Source organism: Aotus nancymaae, unplaced genomic scaffold (genome assembly GCF_030222135.1).
Source record: "Aotus nancymaae isolate 86718 unplaced genomic scaffold, 86718_ANA_hifiasm-v0.15.2.pri h1tg000029l, whole genome shotgun sequence".
Taxonomy (NCBI): Eukaryota; Metazoa; Chordata; class Mammalia; order Primates; family Aotidae; genus Aotus; species Aotus nancymaae.
In genome coordinates, this window is record NW_026988442.1 from 60,003,784 (window position 1) to 60,023,355 (window position 19,572).

Here is a 19,572-nt window from a genome sequence, read left to right on the forward strand (position 1 = left end):
ATTCTAAGAGGTGTACAGTGGCCTTGCATTGTTGTTTTAATCTGCATTTTCCCTAAAGTAAATGATGTTGAGCATTGTTTCATGTGCCTATTTGCTATCTATGTGTCTTCTTTGGTAAAGTATTCATTCAAATCTTTTGTTCATTAAAAAAACTGTTTTCTTTGACATGGAGTCTCACTCTGTCACCCAGGCTGGAGTGCAGTGGCGCGATCTCGGCTCACTGCAACCTCTGTCTCCTGGGTTCAAGTGATTCTCCCACCTCAGCCTCCTGAGTAAGTGGGGTTACAGGCACATGCCACCATTCCTGACTTATTTTTGTATTTTTCGTAGAGATGGGTTTCACCATGTTAGTCAGGCTGGTCTTGAACTCCTGACTTCATGATCCACCTGCCTTGGCTTCCCAAAGTGCTGGGATTACAGGCGTGACTCACCGCGCCTGGCCAAAAAAATGTTTTTTGTTTTGTTTTGTTTTTCAGATGTTAGATATGGGTCTCCTGTGTCTCAGGCTGGAGTGCAGTAGTGAGATGATGGCTCCTGGCAGCCTCAAACCCCTGGGCTCAAGGCATCCTCCCACCTCAGCCTCCCAAATAGCTAGGACTACAGGTGCATGCTACCCACCACGCATGACTAATTTTTTTATTTTTTGTAGAGATGAGGTCCTGCTTCATTGCCCAGAATGGTCTTGATCTCCCGGCTTCTTAGGCAATTCTCTCCTCTGCCTCCCAAAGTGCTGGGATTACAAGTGTGAGCCACAACCCCCTGCTACTTTTGTCCATTTTTTATTTGAATTGTTTATTATGGTTGAGGTTTTTGTTTTGTTTTGCTTTGTTTGAGACGGAGTTTTGCTCTTGTTGCCCAGGCTGGAGTGCAATGGCACGATCTTGGCTCACTGCAACCTCTGCCTCCTGGGTTCAAGCGATTCTCCTGTCTCAGCCTCCTGAGTAGCTGGGATTACATACATCCGCTACCACGCCCAGCTAATTTTGTATTTTTTACTGGAGTCCGGGTTTCTCCATGTTGGCCAGGCTCGTCTCAAACTCCTGACCTCAGGTGATCTGCCCACCTCTGCATCCCAAAGTGCTGGGATTACAGGCGTTAGCCACTGCACTCGGCCTATAGTTGAGTTTTAAGGGTTATTTATATATTTTGTTTACAAGTTATTTGTGTTTTTATTATCTTAACAGAATTTTTCACAGAACAGAATTTCTTTTGTTTTTTGTTTGTTTTCGTTTTAGACGGAGTGTTGCTCTCGTTGCCCAGACTGGAGTGCAATGGTGTGATCTCAGCTCACCGCGACCCCCACCTCCCAGGTTCAAATGATTTTCTTGCCTCAGCCTTCTGAAGAGCTGGGATTACAGGCATGCACCACCGTATGCCTGGCTAATTTTTGTATTTTTAGTAGAGACAGGGTTTCACCATGTTGGTCAGGCTGATCTTGAACTCCTGACCTCGTCCACCTGCCTTGGCCTCCCAAAGTGCTGGGATTACAGGCGTGGGCCACCACACTTGGCCCATTATTTTCCTTTTCTTACTCATGCTTTTGGTGTCATGTCTAAGAATTTGTTGTCAAAGGCCATGGAGATTTACCCTTATCTGATCGTCTAATAGTTTTATATTTTTAACTCTTTTAAGTCTGTGATCAATTTTGAGTTAATTTTTGTATATGATGTAAGGTGGTAATCCCCAACCTTTCTGGCACTAGGGACTAGTTTCATGGAAGATAATTTTTCCATGGGACAGGGATGGGGGATGGCTTGGGGATGATTCAAGCACATTACATTTATTGTGAGCTTTATTTCAATTATTATTACATACTCACCATAATGTAGAATCAGTCACTTTTCTCTAAGAAACTCCAAACTCCATGGTCCAATAACCCAGCCTCCCTTGCATTTTTGATCACTCTTCATCTCATTTCTCCATCTTGATCTCTCTATACAAACCTTCCAGCAAACATGCCTTCCAGCAAGGGAGCCTTGAGCTTGCTTTCCTGCAGCTAGATGGTCTCATCTGGGAGTGATGGGAGACAGTGACAGATCATCAGGCATTAGATTCTCATAAGAAGCCCACAACTTAGATCCCTTGTATGTGCAATTTACAGTAGAGTTCACACTCCTATGAGAATGTAATGCTGCCCCGATCTGACAGGAGGCGGAACTCGGGCTGTAATGCCCACTTGCCCTACCACTCACCTCCTGCTGTGTGGCCCAGTTCCTAACAGGTCACAGACTGGTACAAGTCTGTGGCCTGGGGTTTGGGGACCCTTGATGTAAGGTCAGCGTTCAACATCTTTTCCACTCTGGTGTTGCAGGCAGGGACAATGGTGTACCTCTCTTTGAGTGACATCACAATGTTAGATGCTGAGTGTTTCTGGTAGAAAGGAGAAGCAGTCCCATGTTTCCTGACTTCCTTCTTGATGATCTAGGAGCAAAGGTGATCAAGGCCTGAGTATACTCAGTGCTGCTGTGGCCAAGGTATAGCCTCCAGGTACAGCTGGGCAGAAGAAGGGAGCCCCCACTTCTCTGCCATATTGCTTAGAACTTAGTCTCAACAACAGGCAGCTGGGGGGAGGATAACAAATACCGATGTTTTGTCCCTGCTAGGAAGTAACCCTCCAGCTGGGAGCTGAAGAGGTGAGGGAGACCTGTGTTCCTGGCTGCACCAGTATAGAGTGGAGTTTCCCTCTCTGAGCTGGAAGCAGGGAAGAGAGTGAATAGGTCTTGGTTCAAATACCTCAAGCTCACTTTTCTTACTGGGTTTCAGTAGGTTTTCTTGAATGAATGTTTCTAGTACCATTTCTAGAAATTTATATGGTTGTGTATGTATGTTTTTATAATTTTCACCAGTTTTGCTTTGAGCTGAATGTACAGGGATTCTCATGCAGTTGTGCCTCTGTGGGTTCTGTTTCAATAACTCAAAGTCGGTGAGACTGTGGGCAGTGGAAAACCAGACAATTCAAAGTCCAGTGCTAACACAGTAATTGAACATGCACACACATGTATCAACTATGAAAATGGCTCAGAACTAAATATGGATTGGGTTGACAGGAACTAAAGTGGGGAGTCCTGCATGGTTACACCTACCACTCCCCATAAATTCTATGGAGTATCTACTATGTGGAAGGCATAGGAATAGATGATAAACAGCTAAAAATCTGTTCTGAAAATTAGGAGACTTTCACAAAAACAGAACTAACAAACCAATAAACTAAGGCAGCCTATGCTAAGTGCCCAGAGAATACATGCTCCAGTTTTTCAGAAGCATAAGAATTATCTGGGACTGGAGTGGTCAGGGAGGATTTCTGTGGAGGAAGAGTGAGCCGAGTCCCATTTAGAAGAAAGGTAGGATTTGGCCGGGTGTGTAGGTTGGTGGGAGGGCATATTCCAGGGAGGCATTTCAAAGCAGAGGTGCTCAGGTAGGATTGCATTTGGAATGCTTGGGTAATGATGAGTAGATCTGCCTGCTTGCTGGAAGGTTTGTATAAAAAAGATCAAGATGGAGAAATGAGATGGAGAGTGATCAAAATGCAGGGGAGGCTGGGATGTTGCACCACTGAGTTTGGAGTTTAATCTTAGAGAAGAGTGACTTGGGCAAGAGATTTTAGGAAAATGGTTTTGCCTGTAGTGTGTAGATGGAATAAAATCTCTGCGTGTGTATGTGCACATGCACTAGGAAGCCTGGAGGCAAAAACACTGGTTATAAGATTGTTACAGAAGTTTGGATTAAGTGAAGGGATTAGGAATGGAAAGGAAGTGCCTGGTGGATGGTAAGCTATAACTGGGACCCCAATAAAGCCAAGCAATTGTTAAAACAAGCATGGTAGTTGTGTCTATAAAGTCCTAGAATGCAAGCTGAGATGGGCTGATTTAGCGATTTGAGGGTATGTGTATGTTAATTTAAACGGAATCTCTTTATCTTTGAATTTGCATATATTTTTCTTCCCTCTTCTTATTCCTCTCTACAATACCTCACACTCAGTCCTCTTCTCCGCATCCCTCTCTTTTAATTTGATCACAAGTTAATCTATTGTATTTGCAGGAGGAAACCAGCGGCAAACGTTGTGTATGGTTGCAAGGATGAGTTTCTCCCCTTGAAAACATCCATCCGCATAGAAACGGGAGGCACAGTGACCAACTCTTGCTTCTTAGCAGGTCTAATGTGACCTTCAAAACTCCTTAGGACATGCTGGTCTTTGGCGGGGCAGCATCTTCCGTCAGACTCGGGCTGGTTGGGTTTCCCACGGCTGCCTGGATGTGTATGACTCGCAGCTCTAAGGACAGAATTGCCAAAGCAATACAAAAACACGGACGAAAAGCTAGCCACAAAACCCCATGCTTTACCACAGTAGGCTGTTGAGTGAAGTCGCGGAAGGTGGCTCTGCTCTTGCCCTTTTAAAATTCCAGTGCAGCAAACACACACACAGAGCCGCTCGGTTCTTCCCACTCCCGCCACACTGCACCAGCTTCCCTCCCCAAGTCCTGATTCATGAACCGTGCCACCTTTGTCTCATTTTAAACTGTGCAGACTATTTTAATCCTGCCACCCCCATCCCAGATTTCCCCCTCCCTTCATCCTCTGGAAGCTCTGATGTAAAGCTCTCGCTAGGTGGGAGAGCGCTTCTCCCAGTCGGCTGGTGTAGGCGAGTTTCCGAGAAGCCCCCTCCCTGGGACCCCGCCGCGGGCGCGGGCGAAGCGCCTCGGTCCCTTTAAGGTGCCGCGCTCTCCGAAGTGCGGGCAGGGAGCCTGGGCGCCGGCGCGGGTCCTGGAGCAGGGTGGGGAAGTCCTGCGCCCTCCCCCTCCGCCCGCAGCCCAGCCTTGGGGGCCAGCGCCCTCCGCCCACCGCGCACGGGCGGGCCATGCGGTGGCTCTGAACGATGTCCTCCTCCTCCTACGCCAAGAACGGGACCGCGGACGGACCGCACTCCCCCACCTCGCAGGTACCGCCCCCTCCTCCCCCTCCTTCTCTTCCTTCCTCACACCTCCTCCGCCGCCCTAGCGCGCCCCGCCTTCGTGCCGGGCGTGCGGGGCCCCAGTCCCGGGAGTCGGCGGCCCCGCTCCCCCACCCCTCCTCCACGTCCCTTTCTCCTCCCGCTCCTCCTCTTTCTCCTCCTTCTCCTCTTCCTCCTCCTCCTCACCCTCCTTCGGGTCTCTGAGCTCCCGCTCCGGAGCCCGCAGCCTCCCCAAGCAGATGCCGGGGATTCGGACCCCGCACCCTGACAGTCTTTGTTAATGGATGTGGTGGGTGCTTGCGGGCTGCTCCTCTCGGGCATCTTCTCTGCCGTCGAGGCTTGGAGTGGGTGGGTGGGGGTGGGGGCTGTATTTGGGAGTCGCGAAGGAGACTTGGGTGCGGGCTCTAGGGGATCCCGGGGAGCGGGTCCGGAGGCGGACTCCAGCCGGGGATGGTCGCCCCGCTCCGCGCTGCGGTCCTCACTGGCTTCTCTCTGGCCCCGTGTGTCGAGTCCAGGTGGCCCGAGGCACCACAACCCGGAGGAGCAGGTTGAAAAGATCCGATGGCAGCACCACTTCAACCAGCTTCATCCTCAGACAGGTACGAGAAGGAGGCGGGAGAGCAGGATGGGGAGGAGGCCGAGCGTGTGTTGCGGGGTCCTGGAGCCGGTAGTGGCCACCACGTGCGGGAGCTCTGGGTCGCGTCCGCGTGCGTCTCTTCCTGGCCTCGGCGGGTTCTGGGGCTCCGTTCCTCTCCCTCTAGCCTAGGCTATTGAAGTCTTCGCGTCCCGGCGTCTCCGCACCGCCCTGGGAAGTTAGTTTGTGCATGTGTGTGGACAGTTCGGAGGGGACCTGGCTTAAGTCAGGGACGTTGAATTAAAGAGCTGGAAATATGTCTGGTTGCACCTTTGGTGCCTGGAGAAACGTCTTTAAGTCGTGTAACTCGACCTAGAGTAACCGGACCCTTCGGGGCCTGGGACCTGGTTTGATTCGAATTGAGAGTTAGTGATTTCTTCTATTTTGTCCTAATTTGAATACTCTTATCTGTCTGGATCTTGGGAGAGATCGCCGAGCTCCGGTCAAAAGAAAGACATTTTGAGCAGAAAGTTTACTCTCACTTTGGGACCGATTATTGGATTCGCTTAATAAGGGAAAGACAGCCGTATCTGGTTAAATAGGAATTAACGAAAGCCAGCACTCAGCTCCCGGGGTCTGGGTGCGCTTTCACTTCGTGTCTGTTTTCTTAGTGCTTGCTTTCTCCTGCGTGGTTCCAGTGAGAGTTGTCTGTGCTCGGGATCTCGGAATCGCTGGTAACGCTGAATGCTTAGGTGCCTTTCACCTTGGCACAGGAAATTGGTCCTCAGTTTTCCAACTGTTCATGTGCTGTTAATGAAACAACCCCTGGCTGCTGGGTGCTAGAGAGATCATGCAAAAGTGAGTCACCTTGATCTTTCTTTGGAACAGAAATTGTCGGGGCGTGTCCTAGGTTTCGGGTGACCTAGGAAGACATTGGTCATGGCACCAAGAAGCTTTTATCCCAGGTCTTCCTGTGGGCTGCCAGAGTGACCTTGAGAAGTTCTTTTCCCTCTAGTTTACTCAGTATTGTGTAATGTGTTTCTAACCTATGATGGCAGCTGTGGTGTATCTTTAGTGATTATCATCAATTTAAACATATCAACGAGGAATGGGCTTTAGCCTCAAAATTGGACTCAGACCTCTCCTAAAAGGGTCTATATATAAAGCACAATTAGATTATATTTGTGCAGAATTTCACTTTCTGTAGAAGCAGAAATTTTAACTACCCTTTAATTCAGTGACCACTAAGCATATACATTATTGAAATAAATGCATTTTGGATTTCTATTTCATTCTTAAAATGCATTCTATCCCCTTTGCAGTACTTAGATTATGTATTTGATAAGGCAAACACATTGTTTATCTTAAAAACATTTTTCTGCTATGCAATTGTTTGAGGTCTTGCTGGTGTTTATTTTGTAGGTGCCTATTTTTAGTGGTGTTTTATTGTTGCAAATTCTTGGAAATACTAATTATACAGCAGTTCATTCCATAAGCTGTTTGACTAGAACTTTGGAGTTCATGTACATAACTGCACTAATGCTTTATTCTTCCTTCTAAGCGCAAACAAAATAATATTCTAATATTCTTATTCTTTTCTCAATTTATGCCCACAACTGATCTGTACATATAAGTTCTCGTAAAGTCTATGCTGCTATGTGCTGGCTTAAAAAATGTAAAACATATTACGTGATAAATAATTTTGGGAATAATTTAAAGCAAAGTAGATGTTTTAGAATATATTTCATAAATCTGTATGAAATGGGGATTCATTGGTTTGATTAAATGTTCTAATTTAAATTCAGGAGTTAATTGTAATTATATTATATATACAATCTTCTTATTTTTCAGCACAAAAATAGTACGTAATTTTTATGAGCACTTTACAACTCAGTAAGTACTCTAAACATGATCTCATTTAAATGACATCATACAGACTTCTGTACTGGCTACAGTAAAAATAACCGATGGATTTACATTTCTTTGATGAGATAAAGAAAATGATTGCAAATGCAATTTAACAGCAGCTTTGGGATAAAATTGAAAATTTCACCCAAATGCCAATTTTTTTTTTTTTTGACTGTTTTGCTCTTGTTGTCCAGGCTGGAGTGCAAAGGCATGATCTCAGCTCATGGCAACCTCCGCCTCCCGGGTTCAAGCAATTCTGCTGTCTCAGCCTCCCAAGTAGCTGGGACTACAGGCATGCACCACCACGCATGGCTAATTTTTAGTTTTAGTAGAGACAGGGTTCTACCATTGTTGGTTGGTCAGGCTGGTCTTGAACTCCTGACCTCAAGTGATCTGCCCGCCTCAGCCTCCCAAAGTGCTGGGATTACAGGCACGAGCCACTGTGCCTGGCCGCCCAAAAATATATATATATATTTTTGAGACAGAGTCTCACTTTGTCGCCAGACACTAGGCTGGATTGTGTGGCACCATCTTGGCTCACTGCAACCTCCGCCTTCTGGGTTCAAGCAATTCTCCTGCCTCAGCCTCCTGAGTAGCTGGGACTACAGGCGCACGCCACCACGCCCAGCTAATTTGTGTATTTTTGGTAGAGACGGGGTTTTACCATGTTGGCCAGGACGGTCTCTATCTCTTGACCTCAGGTGATCCGTTCACCTCGGCCTCCCAAAGTGCTGGGATTACAGGCGTGAGCCGCTGCGCTCGGCCAAAAATATTTTTTGTGAAAGCATAACAGCTGCTTATGTTAACAGAGCCTGGGACTGGTCGCAGTGGCTCATGTCTGTAATCCCAGCACTTTGGGAGGCTGAGGTGGGCGGATCACCTGAGGTCAGGAGTTTGAAACCAGCCTAGCTAACATGGTGAAACCCCATCTCTACTAAAAATACAAAGAAATTAGCCAGGCATGGTGGTATGTAATCCCAGCTACTTGGGAGGCTGAGGCAAGAGAATCTTTTGAACCTGGGCGGCAGAGGTTTCAGTGAGCTGACGTTGCTCTACTGCACTCGAGCCTGGGTGACAGAGCAGGACTCCATCTCAAACAAACAAAAAACAAAAAACACACAACAAAACAAAACCCCAAAGAAACAGAGCCTCATTATTTGTAGAATGAATGATTTATTGATATTTGAATTCTTGATACGTTAGGGTGATGAAATCACTTGGTGATGTTTCGCAGTCTATGTGATGCCTTTGAGGATGAAGATAGTGGAATACCAAAAAAAAAAAAAAGTTTCTCCTTTCTTTGTCATATCATATACAAAAATATGGAGAAAAGCTTTCACTTAAAAAAAAATCAATGTGTTGCATTGGATGGGGAAGACTGGGCTGTTGGTGAAGCAGAGAAGGCAGTTGGCAAACTCACCCAATAAGACAATATTTGGCTGGGCGCGGTGGCTCAAGCCTGTAATCCCAGCACTTTGGGAGGCCGAGGCGGGTGGATCACGAGGTCAAGAGATTGAGACCATCCTGGTCAACACGGTGAAACCCCGTCTCTACTAATACAAAAAATTAGCTGGGCATGGTGGCACGTGCCTGTAATCCCGGCTACTCAGGAGGCTGAGGGAGGAGAATTGCCTGAACCCAGGAGGTGGAGGTTGCAGTGAGCCGAGATCGCGCCATTGCACTCCAGCCTGGGTAACGAGAGCGAAACTCCGTCTCAAAAAAAAAAAAAAAAAGACAATATTTGTTCTTTGAGCTTGTTAAAAAGTTTCAGTGTTTGTGAGAATATATATGCACATATGTGTGCACGTACACATGTGCACATTTGAATTGGCTGGAAAACAAGCAGACTGAGAAAGGGAGCCTGCTTCCACTCTGAGGACTGCTCATGAAGCCCCTCAGGAATCTCTGACCTTGTTTCTGGTCTACAAGATTGCTGGCCTCCACCATTCAGGAGGGATAGAAGTTTTGGAATGAATCCAGGGAGCAACTAAATGGCTTCTTTGAGGAAAGGTGAGAAGATGAAGTACTTTGCCACTGAAAGGAAAGAAAGCTGGGAGTGACCCAGAAATGATTTTCAAAGTACACACAAAGGCCTGCTTTGGAAATGTGATGAAGTGTTTTCACTCTTCATTGAGGATGAAACTCAAGAATTGGCCAAAATTCGAAAGCAATGATGTTTTACAGCAAGACCTTCCTAAGAGTGTTGCTGTCATTGGAGTGGCTTTCCAAATGAGGCTGTAGAATTTTCTTTCAGGAGAGCCCTTCTTATAGGCCATTTACAAATGGATTATTTAATCATATTTTAAAGTTTTAGGAAACTCTTACGTATTTGCTATATGTCCAGCACTGTATTAGATATTGTAGGGGGGGAATGAAAAGATGGATGAGACAGCTCCTGTACTCAAAGATTTTTATAATTTAGCAATGGAGACAGAGATGTATACAAACAGTACAGTTACATGTAACAAGGAATGAGCGGGTGGGCTCAATGACCATGAACCCCAAACTATTATATACCCATAACTGTATCTACCCATGGATGTCGCTACACATACAGTTTATATGGTTGAGTACTTTAAGTTAGTCCTTTTCCCACTCGGGTTTGAAGAGAAAATCTGATCAGAGTGGGAATAGTTTGTTGACCTTTCCTTGTTAAGTTTGCTTTTATGAGGCCAGCAATGTCTTACCTGGCCTGGCCTCTACCTGCTTCCAGCCTCATCTTTAGCCATGATCTCTTGGCTCTGGGTACAGAGTTTGAACACACTATCCTCCCTCTTTCCACTTTGCATATGCTGAGCCCTCTACGTGGCAGGTTCTTGCTCTTCCTTCTGCCTAGTTAACTTTTTATCTTCCCTGAGATCTGAGAGTTTAGTCTTCCCTTCCTTTTCTAATCTTTCTGATGAAGTCAGTTTCCCAACTAGGGGCTCCCAGAGGGCCTTGTGCCAGTTTTCAGTAACACCACCACTTTTATTTAACATGTACTTAGATTTCTCTGTTCCGTTCTGTCTCCCCATCCAGAAAATGAGTTCCATGAGGACAGGAACATATCTGCATTTGATCTGTGTGTCCTCAGCATCTAGCATAGTATATGTTCAATAAATATGCACTCGAATGAGTGCAGGAGTGAATGAATGGAGGACTAACTTGATATATTTTAGGGATGAGATTCTGCTCCAACATTAAATGCTTTGTTTAGTGGGGAGAAATTGCCTCCTAACAAACCTCCCCCCAAACTCTGGGGCTTAAAACAACAACATTTTTTTATTTCTGTGTACTAACCAGACAGTTCTGCATTGTGTGATGTTATATGGGCACTGGGATGGCTGGAAGGTCCAAAGTAGCCTCATACATGTGGTTGGCAGTTGGTGCTGGCTGCTGGCTGAGAACTCAACTAAAGCTTTTGGCAGGGGCTCGCTTTTTCTCCACCTGGGCCTCTCAACATGGTTGCTTGAGCTTCCTGATAATATGGTGGCTGGGTTCCAAGAAGTGAAGGCTAAAGCTGCAGCTCTCCTAAGGCCCAGTTTCAAAAGCTACACGGTATCACTTCTCTTGCAACCTCAATTCAAAACAGGTCCAAGAGCCTGCTCAGTTGCAAGGAGAGAGAAAACAGATTATCTTTTGATGGGGTGCAGCAAGGTCAGATTGTAAAAGAGCATATGAGTAACACACACACACACACACACACACACACACACACACACACACAGAAAAACAGCAAGTCAGATTCAGTGCCAAATAGTATAAACAGGAATTTAAAGATGATTCAATTTATATAACAAATTAAAGAAAAATATATGTTGAATTCAGTAGTTGCCAAAAAAGTATTTGATAAATTTTGTAAGTTAAGAATAGATCCTGTCTAGAGGCACATGATTTTAAAAGAAAGAATAGAAGGCAGCTCCCTAAATCTAATAAAAATTATCTACTAAAATCCACAGCAAACATCACATTGAGCAGAGAACCTAGAAACAACATATGTTTGCAGCAGTCAGTAAATGAGCAAATAATGTACATCAGGCCTCTCTTATCCATGGTTTTGTATTCCTTGGTTTCAGTTACCTGCGGTCAACTGAGGTCTGAAAATAGGTGAGTACAGTACAGTAGACATTTTGAGAGCAAGAAAGAGACTATATTTCATATAACTTTTATTATGGTGTATTGTTAACACTGTTCTATTTTGTTCTTAGTTATTGTTGTTAATCTCTTTTTTTTTTTTTTTTTTTTGGCGGAGTTTTGCTCTTGTTGCCCAGGCTGGAGTGCAATGGCATGATTTCTGCTCACTGCAAGCTCTGCCTCCCGGGTTCAAGTGATCCTCCTGCCTCAGCCTCCCGAATAGCTGAGATTACAGGCATGCGCCACCATGCCCAGCTATTTTTTATTTTTTTTTTTGTATTTTTAGTAGGGACAGGGTTTCTCCACGTTGGTCAGGCCAGTCTCGGACTCCCTACCTCAGGTGATCCGCCTACCTCAGCCTCCCAAAGTGCTGGCACTACAGGCGTGAGCCACTGCCTACTGTTGTTAATCTCTTACTGTGCCTAATTTACCAATTAGACTTCATCTTAGGTATATACGTATAGGAAAAACCATATATATGGTTTGTTACTCTCTGTAGTTCCAGGCATTCACTAGGGTCTTGGAATGTACCCCCCGAAGTTAAGGGGGGACTACTCTATATTATACTACAGAGTATTGTTCATCCATTAAAGAAAAAAATGAAGCGGTCCTGCATATAATGATACAGAAATGCATTTAAGACGTTCACTTGAAATGCATTCAACTGCAAAAAATAAGTTACAGAATCATGCACAATAATATTTCATTAAAAAAGAGCATGTGCAGTGGAAGATACGGTCACAGCCATTGTTGGAAGCATCTACCTTAGAGCAAGGAACCTCGTATTTTTTAAGGTATGCTAATCAGATGATCGTTACAATAATTCAGTGAACCACACTGTATTTAGAGATCTAAAACATTCAGATTTTTAGGTTGATACTAGAATAAAACAAGTTGGCAAACAAATTCTTTGGGTTATAATTTGAGCACCAGTTATAGATATTTTTCTCTGATGAAATGCAAATTCATCAACAGAAGGTATATGCTTTGCACATAGCTCTAAGAATAATCATATGCCTAGAGGCATGTATATATGCAAAATTTATCCATAAACTTAGAATCACAGAATTTTAGAACAGGAAGAGATTGCAGAAAGAAAATGCTTCAGTCTCTTTCTTCAGATGAATAAAACATAGGCCCAAGGACGTAAAGGTCATACCAATAGATAATGGTAGAATGGATGCAAGGGATCCTGGCTCAGACTCTACTCTTTTTTTTCACCACAGTTCGCTTTATCCCTGAATAAACAAGCCAGACACACAAACTCACATAGGTGTGGATACATGCAAGAACATATGGAGCTTACTCCTCTTAGATCCTGGAAATATTCTTAACCTATGTGCTTGCTGTGAAGAACCATAGCATCAGTTGAAGAATTTAGACTTTGGTTTCTTCCCAATTCTATCATGATGGAATTTTTCTTTGCTTGGTTAGCTTCTTGCAGAATTATTCATCCTTCAGTCTTCTTCTGCCAGTTCCTCCCATTGACTGAGCCTCTCTGGACACCCACTGACCTGGGATTCTGGGAAACAGCCTGCAGGCTGTGGACCCCTGAGATAGAAAGCAGAGCAGTCAAGGGCGGGGAGCACAGCCATTTATGTTTATTTTTGTTTTTATTTGAGACGGAGTCTTGCTCTGTTGCTCAGGCTGGAGTGCAATGGCACCATCTCAGCTCACTGCAACCTCTGCCTCCCGGTATGGAGTGATTCTCCTGCTTTACCCACCCAAAGTAGCTGGGATTACAGGTGCATGCCACCACATCTGGCTAATTTTTGTATTTTTAGTAGAGGTGGAGTTTCACCACGTTGTGGGCCAAGCTGGGGCACAACCATTTTTATATTTTAGTTGCATGAAAGACAATAGCAAATCATTTTCATCTGAAAAGTTGGAAGCTTTTACTTGCTCTGTAATTAGACCTTCCTTGCTAAACGGGGTAATCCAGTTACAATGAACTTTAAAAAGTTCACACTTACTTCCTTTGTGAGATTTTTGTGCAGTGAATCTTCCCAAATTGAGATCTAATAGAACAAGAAAGAGCTCTGTCCCTCTTGGCAAACTGTGCTGCTTCTTGTTTTGGGGGCTTAAATAAATTGAACTGAGCTGATGAAGAAAGAAATCTAATTATGGGCAGCTAACCCGTTAACCAGTCATTTTTACTTATGTCTGAGTTTCTGTTCTTGATGGATGGACTGTCTAAATTTTGTTTCTTTTTTTTTTTTTTTTTTTGAGATGGAGTCACACTTTGTTTCTCAGGCTGGAGTGCAGTGGTGTGATCTCAGCTCACTGAAACCTCTGCCTCCCAGGTTCAAGCGATTCTCCTGCCTCAGCTTCCCAAGTAGCTGGGATTATAGGTGCCTGCCACCACGCCTGGCTAATTTTTTATTTTTAGTAGAGACAGGGTTTCACCATCTTGGCCAGGCTGGTCTTGAACACCTGACCTGAAGTGATCCACCTGCCTCAGCCACCCAAAGTGCTGGGATTACAGGTGTGAGCCACTACACCCAGCCCTAAATTTCATTTCTGTAGAATAAAGAAATATTTATTTTTTAGTTTAGAATGGTACGATTTTATTGAAACTTAGGTAAGTTCTGATTCAAGTTTTAATTTTTCTAGAAATTTATAGGAAGCTGTGTGGAAATGCAAACTGAAAATGACCTTGGCTCTGGCCCTCTCCCCTTAATTGCTCCACCTGCTGCCCCAGAGAGGGTCAACGCTGGGTATTAAGGAGACAGAGACTGCCCTTTCAAACGAGGTTTTACAAAAAAGCAGTGCTGTTCAGTGGGTTTCCTTTCGCCACTCAAATCTGGATCTGACCCATCTTTTCTGGGTATAGTCTTGGCATTGTCCATACTCATCTTCCTCAAAGCTTGGCCCTTTGTTGGTCTCCTTTCTGAAGCCCTGACTCAGAGCAAAGCATAAACCCTAACCAGGGTGAGCAGCTTGCAACTCACTCAGACTCCAGAAGACTCTACAGACACGTGGGAGTGGGGCTTGCAGGTCCCATTCTGCCCAGTAGGTCTCTGTGTTTGGCCTCTGCTTGTTTTTTGTTTGTTTGTTTGTTTTGAGACAGGGTCTTGTTCCCTGCAGACTCAACCTCCTGTGCTCATGTTATCCTCCCACTTCAGCCTACAAGTAGCTGGGGCTACAGGTGTGCACCACCATGTCTGGCTGTTTTTTTTTTTTTACTTTTAGCAGAGGTGGAGTATCACCATATTGCCCAGGCAGGTCTCAAACTCCTGGGCTCAAGCAATTCTTTCACCTCAGCCTCCCAAAATGTTGAGATGACAGGCATGAGCCACCGTGACTGACTCTGCGTGCTTTTTAAGCCGTATTTTGGAGCAGAGAGCTTCCTAGAACAGTGCCATCTCTCTCTCTGCTCTCCTTTTGCTGGAGCTTTCTTCCTTGCAGAGCATGTGGGCCGAGAATGGGTGACAGACCTCAAAACGTGTATCCACTGAGCTGATCCTTCAGTGGGGTGAGCCTGGTGTAGGCTGAGCTTCTGGACTGTTTTTCGCTTCCACTGAATCTAGTGTGTTGCACAATTATTTCCTTTGTGGGCCATGGCAAGACAAAGCTTGCAAAGCACTCTTTGACCACCCTAGGCACGCACTCTGCTATACCTCTCCATCTTAGGATACGTCAATGGATAAGTCTCAAGAAGAGCCTGGCTGTTATCCCCAGCGAACCCCAATCCAAACACACTCTGGTTGAAGCAGTCGGTATTATCCTGCTTTTGCACAGTTGCATGCCCTTGCACTTCATAAATCAGGAAGACAATAAGGTGAATACATACAGTGCTCTTCATTCTAGAAGAGTGTAAGTTCTGAGCTTGACTACATAGACACATCAGCAGTTTCACATGAGTTTAACCATGTGTACTGTGAGGAGGGAGGAGGGCACTCGGGGAGGTAGGACTGGAAGTAGAAGTCTGATTTCGTGAAAAAGCGGAATTATAAATTCAGTCTTAAGGCAATACTGTAGCTTTATTGCTTTCAAGTAACAATAATGACAAGCTGTGTACCAGAGCACCCTGCCTTCAGAAATAGGTGAGGCTGATGTATTATCATCTGGCTTGCATATAAACAGTGCTTTGGAATTCCTTAAAGATAGTTCTCATTTCAGGTAAACATGCGCCTTTATAAACATCCCTATTTTCTTTATTGTGTCTTTTCTTATTACACACATAAATAAAGCAGAGATAATTACTTGAATCTGAAGGGATGGCATTCATGGTCTGAAAGCATTATTTAGGTAAGGGCTGTAAAAGTTATTCGACGGCTACTGAATTTTTCTGATCATTTCACTGTAATCCTTTGGATGACAAATCGTGTCTATTTCATTTCTCATTTTCTGTTCTATGTTGATGGATGTATCTTTCTCCAAGGCTGCAGTTTAATTGCTGTTATGGTATTTGTTTTGGGAGTAAATATTTTATAAACCTAAACTGGAAAAGAATATGCATTTTCTGGGTTGTAAGATCACTAGAGGTGGTTAACTTTTACACTGCTCACTGTGTCCATATATTATGATGATATTTTAAAACTCCTTATGAAAATTTTTTTAGCAGTTTCATTGATAACATATGGAAAATCTAGCAGTAATGGAAATGCATAGTAACTTGTGCAGATAAATTTATCATCTTTTCTTCTTAAATGGCCCAATGCTATTGCTAACAGTTCAGTGCTGATTATGGTTTAGAATCAAACAGGTGGGTAAAATGATCATTGTTACCATTAGAATGTGCCATAGTCACTGCTTTTTAATTTGCGCTCTCTGTGTGTGTGTGTGTGTGTGTGTGTGTGTGTGTGTGTGTGTGTCTGTGTGTGTGTCTGTGTTGAGCAGAAGTGGGGAAGGCATTCTTTTTTTCAGGCATGTCATAATCTAATATTTCCATGTTCTGGAGAAGAAACTTGTCCCTGTTAGCAGTCATTCCCCATCCTCTTCCTCACCCCCCAGCCCTAGTCATCCATGAATCTGTTCTCTGTCTCTGTAGATTTGCCTACTCTGGACATTTTATATAAAGGGAACCATAAAATAACATGTGGTCTTTTGTGACTGGCTTCAAATTTTCTCATTTTCTCTCTTTCTTTTTTTAGACAGGGTCTCGCTCTCTCCCTTTATTTTTTTAGACAGGGTCTTGCTCTGTCACCTGGGCTGGAGTGCAGTGGCACAATTACAACTCACTGCAGCCTCGAACTCCTGGGCCCAAGCAGGACTGCAGGCGTGTGCCATCATGCCTGGCTATTTTTCTTATTTTTTTGTAGAGATGAAGTCTTGCTATGTTGCCAAAGCTCAAATTTTTTCATTAACATACTGTCCACATCAGCCCGAGAAGTTTCAGTTGTAGCCCCTGGTCTAAATGTGCAGATGTTGGCATGAGGATGGAGATGGACTTGCCTTTCCTTAAGTCAATGTCAGAGATGGCTTTTCAATTCACAATGTTGAACAGGATGGATAATATTCTTATTTATTTTGGAGCTACAGTCTCAGCTCATAAAGCTGAATGTGTTTTTTTGGCAAAACTCTTTAACCTGCATGGAAATCAAACCCCTGACCCTGGACTTCTTGTCATCAGGATTGAACAAAATGGAGTGGCTCCCATCTGTAGAGGCGGGTGGTTTATATAACAGGATGTGATCGACAGGATTAAAGAAAAGTGTATGAACAATATAAATGGCTCTTGTCATCATTTTCAACAATTTCTAGTAATAGAAGTGTCTTGGGTACTTAAAATTCACAATGCTTCTTCTCTTTTATCTAGATGTTCATAATAATTCAGCTTTGGTAATTATAACATTTCTTCCTTGAGAAATACAATTAAAGAGAAAGCAGAGTGCTTGAGTTCCAGCTAAATACAATATTTATGGGAATTATTAGGTGTATAAAACTGTACTCTCTATGTGACAGGTGCTTCTCAATTATATTTGAGTACTTCCCTGGGGGACAAAAGTCAATTATCAACACAGTGGTGTCGGAGAGAAATAGGTCAGCTGCAAACATTCTTTGCTAATTTCAGAAAGCTTAAGGGGTGTTTTAGTTTGGGGGGATATGTTTTATTCTTTTGGTCTCTGTGTTGAGGACTCTGACAGAGAAGGCTCAGTTTTTCATGTAGTATTGATTGTCATATTCATTTACTTTAATAAAATATACATATACACATATTTCTCTTGATCATGTAAAATGAAAATTAAACTATAATATCTTTTTTAAGACTTGGTCAAATCTATATTGTAAGAGAAATGTGTACCATGGGTATTATTGCTACAACTATTTCTACATTAGTAGAGACGCTGAGGGTGTAAACCTACCCAATCAAAGGCAAATGTCATATTTACAAGTATTTTATTTATTCCCTTTCTTTAGTAAGAAGCCACTAAGGAGCGCTAATTGTTGAATTAAAAACAAGGACCTTAGTATGTTTTCTTTTTTTTGAGATGGAGTTTCGCTCTGTCACCAAGCTGGAGTGCAGTGGTGCAATCTTAGCTCACTGTAACCTCTGCCTCCTGAGTTCAAGCTATTCTCTTGCCTTGGCCACTTAAGTAGCTAGGACTGCAGATGCACGCCACCACACCTGGCTAATTTTTGTAGTTTTAGAAGAGATGGGGTTTTAACATACTGGTCAGGCTGGTCTTGAACTCCTGGCCTCGTGATCTGACCACCTCAGCCTTCCAAAGTGCTGGGATTACAGGCCTGAGCCACCACACCTGGCGATATGTTTTCTAACAATTATGTTTCATTTATTTTTTATTACCTTGTAATAAATGCAACATAAAATTTACTATTTTAACTATTTTATTTTATTTTTTGGGGTGGAGTTTTGCTCTTGTTGCCCAGGCTGGAGTGCAATTGGGCAATCTCGGCTCACCACAACCTCTGCCTCCCAGGTTCAAGCGATTCTCCTGCCTCAGCTTCCCAAGTAGCTGGGATTACAGGTGCCAGCCACCACGCCTGGCTAATTTTTGTATTTTTAGTAGAGATGGGGTTTCTCCATGCTGGTCAGGTTGGTCTTGAACTCCGTACCTCAAGTGATTCACCCACCTTGGCCTCCCAAAGTGCTGCGATTACAGGTGAGAGCCATTGTGCCCAGCCTATTTTAACCATTTTAAAGTGTAAGTGCAGTAGCATTCAGTACATTCACTGCTGTTTTTTTTTTTAAATGGCTGCAGCAGGTTCTTAAAAAGACAGTGCAGACAAGTGAAACATAAATATGTCCAAGGTATACATATGCTATAAACATCCACCATTATTGAGGCCTCCCTCTACAACTGTGGTCTTGTTTAAAGCAACAACAGCAACACAAAGCCGGACCTTGGAGTGCCACGCCCAGGTGTGGGTTTGGAAGTTGAGAAGGAAACAAGCTGAGAGGAAGCTGGAAGAGCTCTGGAGACTGGCTGGGACCCTCAAGGTGGGGATGGGAAGTTAGGAGTGGGAGGAGGAGGCTGCCCAGGGGTAGTCCTGCCCCCAAATACGTGTTTTCACACTGCCTGACTGCTTTTCTTTTTCCTCCACTGTCTGAAATTCAAACAGTTCCAAGATGATTTGGGTTAACAGGCAGCCTATTTTAAAAATATAAATGTTCCCAGGAGTCTTTGGAGGCTCCATTCATTCATACATTATGGTAATTTGACTTATTGCTTACAAGTATGCTCATTTTACCATCTTAACAAAGCCCACCCCAACAAAGCTGATGTGCTCCCATCTCCTCGGATCCGTTTGCCCTTTCATGCCAGTGTGTTCCCCTTCCCTCCCCTCTACCTGTACTCGCCTGGTAGCTGCAGATACCTAGACTTGGACGTAACCCCTGCTTTGTCCCTCCACTCCCTTGATCATGCAGTTCCTTCACCTTAAAGTGCTTTCCCCATTTCCACTTGATAATCTTCCCACTTGTCAAAATCCCTCTTTAATCTTCTTGACGCTCTCTAATGTGACGCTAATTCTCCTTTGTTCAATCTAAATGTCCCTATGTCCCACTAGCCTGTGGGTATACACTGACGTTATGCCTGTAATCACGTCTGTAATCCCAGCACTT

The 19,572-nt window shown here is 44.0% G+C and overlaps 1 protein-coding gene across 2 annotated transcripts in view; it reads left to right on the forward strand.

Annotated features, from left to right (window-relative positions):
• The first annotated feature begins 4,717 nt into the window (after positions 1-4,717).
• Positions 4,718-19,572, forward strand: part of CACNB4 (calcium voltage-gated channel auxiliary subunit beta 4) — a 278,577-nt gene continuing 263,722 nt past the window's right edge. Inside the window, exons 1-2 of one of the 2 annotated variants that reach the window (XM_012457062.3) lie at positions 4,718-4,936; positions 5,464-5,547. In XM_012457062.3, coding sequence (XP_012312485.1) covers positions 4,874-4,936; positions 5,464-5,547 — 147 coding nt within the window. In that variant the 5' untranslated portion in view covers positions 4,718-4,873. Of the gene's footprint in view, positions 4,937-5,071; positions 5,238-5,463; positions 5,548-19,572 lie in introns of those variants that run through there. The other variant, XM_012457063.3, reaches the window with a different exon arrangement.